At 40.8% G+C, this 6,000-nt stretch overlaps 1 protein-coding gene across 1 annotated transcript; it reads right to left on the reverse strand.

Annotated features, from left to right (window-relative positions):
- Positions 1-1,049: 1,049 nt before the first annotated feature.
- Positions 1,050-5,296, reverse strand: LOC132956667 (amphoterin-induced protein 2-like). The gene is made up of 2 exons (XM_061030239.1): positions 5,012-5,296; positions 1,050-3,324 (listed from the first exon to the last, which is right to left on the reverse strand). The coding sequence occupies exon 2, from the start codon at positions 3,228-3,230 to the stop codon at positions 1,710-1,712; it is 1,521 nt and encodes a 506-aa protein (XP_060886222.1). The 5' UTR covers positions 3,231-3,324; positions 5,012-5,296; the 3' UTR covers positions 1,050-1,709.
- Between the last annotated feature and the right edge of the window lie 704 nt (positions 5,297-6,000).

The following is a 6,000-nucleotide window of genomic DNA, read 5'->3' on the forward strand; positions in this document are numbered from 1 at the left end:
TGTCACTGTCTGCTTTGCAAGCCCAAGACTGCAGCTGCACTGTACTTCTCTCTCTCCTCGCTCAAGGTGAAGTTCTACTACTCTGACAATTTGGACTTGGTCTGCCCCTCTAATGATCACCTTCAACTCCATCACTCCCACATAAATGACTCATTCAACAGTGGCATCTTCGGTTTCTGGATACCCGCTGTTGGGCTCAGTGTAACTGTTCGTTTAGACCGATCAGTCTATTACCATACTGCACATGCTGCAATTATTACTGTTATTGTAGCTATAAATCTGGTTTATTCATATTGTTGTTATTGCTGTTGTCGCTCTATCCCACTTTCCAAGTCCATTACAGTTGCGGCAGATGGCTGTTCAACATGAGTCTGGTTCTGCTCAAAGTCGTTCTAAAATAGAAGGGTACCAGGTTCATCAAATTTTGCAACAAAATGTCACTAAATACCTCCATTTTGAATGAATCTGAGGTAAGAATATGTTGCTTTAATACAATGAACGCCAATGGACTTTTATGCCTTTAATGGAGAGATAGAACAGTGGATAGAGTTGGAAATCAGGGAGAGAGAGTGGGGATTGACATGTTGGGAAGGGAGCCACAGGCTGGATTTGAACATGGGCTGCCCACGTTGAGGACTGCAGCCTCCATGCATGGGACGCGCGCACTAACCACTGCGCCACCAGCGCCCCACCCAATGGACTTCTTGAATGCTGTCTCATTGTATTGAAAATGCAAGAATTAGATCGGCAACGTGTTGTTACAGAAACATTTGTTCATGTCGTCATTGATAATCCAGACGTACTTTAAACGTACTTTATGTTGATTATTTACTTTGGCAGAAATACATTTAAAAGAAAAACCCTCAAACAGAGGGCTTAAAAATATTTAAGCAGCTTTTAACGTAATTGTTGATGCAAGAACAACAAAAAACAAAATCCTATTTATCTCTATTGACTCGCATGAACAAAATTTAAATCCATCCAATACAACACCTCTCCAGCTACCAGCCCAATTTCCAGACTTGGTGCGTGCCGGGACTTGAACCGGCGACCCTTTAAATTAATTAAATGAATGTCTAAATAATCATAAGTCTTGAAATCTTTCTGGAAAGTGAATATTGTCTCAATGTCTTAGTTCATATTGTTTCTTTGGTTTTTATAGGGAAACTTTTGCAGGTATATAATTGATTACGTAGACACAGCTTGATCCACAAAGTATTAAAGTTTAGATAATTTCACACACAGGACAGACATATTTTTGCAAAACATATGCAACACATTACGAAGACAGATGGTTTTAAATAACAAGAGTCACAGATAGCAGCATTCACAATAAATATACTGAATAATAACCATCAATGCCTCCATCAGTGGTTTAACCAGGTGTTGATATTCCTCTCAGTCTAATGCAAAACACCACCCACATGTATATGATCAGTAACAATCTCCCACGTCAACAGGGACATTTCCATATGAACTCTAAATATAAAAAACAGACACCACTTACAGTTGAGACATAATTGAAATTCAGTTTACTAAAGGACTGCATTTGCCGAATAAGACACCCAAAACCCAACACCTAGAGAACGAATTACTTCACAAGAACTACTTCACATTAAATGGATTTTCTCATTGTGTACTGAAAGAACGACAGTGAAAAATACTTGGGTTCGGACTGTAAGAGTGCAGAAATGTGCAAAAATATCCTGCTATGCGATTTGAGCAGGGTCTGTGAGGGTCTGTCCCACTGTCCTACTTCCATTCTTAAGAATTCCCTCAGTGGTAACATGACCCAAGTTCAAAGCTGGTGGCTTTGGGCTTCCAATGTCAGTCAAGTCCTCTGCCTGAGGCTCTAAGAAAGCCACCCTCTTTCCATTTGACCGCCGATCTCCTGACTCTACCTCTCTGGGATCTGAACAGAGGATGAAGGCTCGTCCGCCACACCCCGTGGACCCCCCACCTCGAGCATCCCTGCATCGACAGGGAGTGAGGTAGAGGTAGAGCAGCACCAGTACGATGCTGATCACACAGGAAGCCAGGGTGGTGAATGCTGTGTTAAAATGCTCTGCACCACTGCGATGTGTCAAGCCACTCACAGATGTCGTGCTCGAGTTTCCCACCACCACAATGACTTCTGGAAACTCATTGGGTTCGTAGCTGCGCCCTCGCCCTGTGACACATCCAAAAGTACCAGAATCTTCTATCAGTGCTCCTCGAATTTCAAGGGTACCATTGGGGAAAACCGTTAGGCGGGCATTTGAATCATTGGTTGATGAATTCACCACAATACTTGGGGTAACCCAGAACACAACCAACCCTTCTTGGACTGGCAAAGCCAACCCTGGACATGGTACTTGTAGCCATTTTCCAGGTTCTACTTGGAAAGTCTTTTCCTCTAGGGGCATTTTGGACGATACCTGCTTGCTACATTGAGATCCTTGACCAATATTGTCCATACATGGGTATTTAACTCTGAAATCCAACAAGGGGCGATACTGTTTCCACATCCAGTACTCAATTAAGGCAAGTAATGTGCAATCACAGACAAAAGGGTTTTCCTGCAAATAAATTCCACTTTGTCGGCTGAAGGACAGAAGGCTCTGGACAGGAGCCTTGGAGAGCCTGTTGTTTGAAAGATCCAGAAAGGTCAGGTTAAGAGGCCCTCCAGGTTCCTGATAAAGCCCATAGGGAAAATCCTCTAGTCTGTTCCCAGAGAGGTAGAGCCTCTTCAGGCTGCGAAGATCACTGAAGGCCTCTGGGTTAATCTGGATGATCTGGTTGCCAAACAGCAGTAGTTCTCTTAGTTCCGTCAGCCCAGTGAAGATGGACGAGTTCAAAACTGTTAGTTGGTTGGAAGAGAGGTCCAGTTGGAGGAGATGCGGCGTCACAGCAAAGGCATTCGTCTCGATTTGGCTTATGGAGTTCCTGCTGAGAACCAGAGTTGAGAGTCGATCAAACGGTTGGGAAATCCAGTCCAGAGGCAGGACGGTGAGGGCATTGTGGCTCAGGTCTAACCGTGTGGCGTAGCTCGGGAAATCAAAGCGTGCAACAGACAGATTGCGGCCACTGCAGGAAATAATATCACTGGCACAGAGGCAGTATAGTGGGCAAGTAGCCACGGAGGACAGGGCGCCAAGACACAGTGAGAGCAGAAAGGCTACAAAACCAGGGTTCCAGCGGCTTCCTCCAATATCAGTCCTGCCTGGAAGGTGTGACACAGCGGGATGCATCCTGTTCCCTCAGGATGGGATCTCAGGTTACCGTCTCACTGGGTGTACACATGTCAGGTTTACAAACCTCTGATAGTGGCAGGCTTTTACTTAACTGAGGAGAGACAGAGAAAGACAGGAATCAAGGAGGGGGAGGGGGGGGGTATTTGTTTTCCTCAAAAATCAAGTAAGCTAGTGTTTTTGTTTAATTCTAGTCACAAATATCTAACGACAGTCCAGATATATTTCATATTACAATATGCAAAAAGCAAAATCATGCCTGAATTGCTTGTATTAAGTACAAATAAAATTCTACCAAAGGGGCAGGAAAAATGTACTTAAGTGTCTTGAAGTAAGAAGAATTAGTGAGTATATCTTTTCAGGACACTCAACATGTGAATTTGCATTGCTCAGATTTATTTTTACTTCATCAGATTGGCAGATTTGAGTTTTTGCAGTGTACTGTCATTTAACAAAGTTTCCAAACAGCTTAAAGATCACAGGGAGAAAAAAAATAATTTTCAAATAAAGGGAAGTGTGAAGAAAGAAAGAACAAAAAAAAAACACACAAAAACAAGAAAAAAACTGTAACAGAATATGAGATCACGTAGCACAGATGAAGGCATTACATGCATGTCACTAAAAATAAATTATAATCCACTTTCAAATTCAACAATGATGGCCACTGGCATCGTCTGAACATGACAACTGTTACAGAAACTGCTGGAACAAAGTAACTTAATCCAAACATGTTCCACATCCTTCCTCCGTATTTTCCAACACACAGTCCTAGCTATTTTTTTACAGCTTTATTTCACAAGTTTCCTTTTCTTATATTAAAGTTTTAAGTCAGTTTTATCTCTTCTCTTTGTTCTATTTTTTTTATTTTTCATTAGACTGACACCTCTTCTTATTAGAAAGACCAGCTGAATTTTCTCAACATGTGGCGTCAATCTATCTGTATCTCTATCCGTCTGTCTGTCTATTGTATCTAAATCTATCTATCTTACATAGCCTAATTGCTTTTTAGCTTTAAGTAGGATATTGCACCAAGTAAGAACACCAAAATGTAAACTCCAAAAGTCGTATCAGACTCTTCTCAAATATTCAAATTAAGATTTTTAAAGGTCTGCTAAACCTGAGTAGATAATGTATTGAAGTTTTGAGCTGCATTGATTAGCAAATAGATTCATTTCTAAACAACATTAAACATCAACAATTTGATGGTTTCTCATTGAAGTCATTCCTGAAGCAAAACAGCCCATTATTATTATTATGCGGTTGCAGCATCTTTAATTAGATGATTTGTTGTGTTTTCTCTGTGTCCAATTGGGCATTAATTATATCTTAGCGTATTGAACTGTTCTTTAACGAAGCATAACTTTTGAAGAGGTCACTTGGATTTTGAGAACCATTTTTCATCATTTTCTGACTCCTTGTTTCCCCAACAGTTAATTGATCACTAAAGAAAATAAGAGAGTTAGAGTAGCAGGTGTATCTGATTTCATTGACAAAAACCTGGTTGACTAATGACAAATAATGACAATTCACTCTAAAATGAGATATATAGGCTATAAATTGTTTCTTATAGTCAAAGACTGGTTTCACGATGATTACAACATATGTGGAACTGATTTTGTTAGAGACATCAACTCTGTATTATTAGTAGTGAGTCTACACTGACCTTTTTTGTTATATTCTCACATGTAGTCTGCTCCTGTAGAGCGATAATGAGCAGGTTTTCAAGACTTTTATATACAAGGAAAACAAAACAAACAGCATATATATATTCGACAGCTCACCCTGACGCCCACACTGATTCCTCTTCAATCCAGCAGCTCGTCAGCCTTGAGCTTCATATCCAGACGCGATGCAGGACCGCGTCCCGTATTCTGTCCCAAATATCCTCAAGGCAACTTAAATCGCTTGTTTTCGGGATTCTTCTGTGTGTTTTTTTTTTCCAACCTTCAATATCAACCCAAAGTGTCGGGAGGAAACTGGAAGCTGCGGCTGGTTTGTTCACCTGCAGGTTGCATGTAGCAGTGGGAGGGGTCGTCCTGAGAATAAACACGGAACACGACAGCAGCCGATTTTATGCCAGATGATGAGAACAGAAGAAAAGAGAGAAGGCGCGGTTGGAAAAAGGTGCAGCATCAGCAGCAAAAATCCTAATGCGCAAAGCTTAATGTCTTTGAGTTTTTTTGGATAACACCAGTGGATTTATTTTTCTTCCAATCTTATGGTTTTGGTAGAAAGAAAGAAAAAAAGCCAGGCCTTTAAGCAGCATTACGAAACTCCCTCTGAGCGATGCTCAAAGGTGGCTGTTGAAAGAAAAAAAAAAGATGCTTATCAAAAGGCTGTGGAAACATCTGTTGCATAGTTAGAGATGTATACTGTATAAAAAGGAGACCCTTTTTTTAACCTGCAGTTAAAAAAGAAGTTTGCCAGATATTTAAGCGGCATTAAAAAAGTTGTATCAATAATGTATCAAATCATTGCATGCAAAGTAAAAGGCGTGCAAGCAATTACAAAACCACAAATAAATTGAAACTTCTGTTCACAGATAAAAAAAGAAAGAGAGAGCATTTTAGCATCTAACATATTAACTGTTGCCAGTTATACATTGTGATTTTGCAACAGCGCAGTAACAAAGTTCTGCTGTCAGTACAGTACCCCTTTGTTACTAAAAAAGGTGTTGCAGAAGCATGAGAGGCATGGTGTGTAAACGAACAGCAGGAGCTTCACATACACGCACCTTTAGGTTTGTACACACACACACACACACACACAG

The sequence above is a fragment of the Labrus mixtus genome, chromosome 22, assembly GCF_963584025.1.
Source record: "Labrus mixtus chromosome 22, fLabMix1.1, whole genome shotgun sequence".
NCBI classification, from domain to species: Eukaryota; Metazoa; Chordata; class Actinopteri; order Labriformes; family Labridae; genus Labrus; species Labrus mixtus.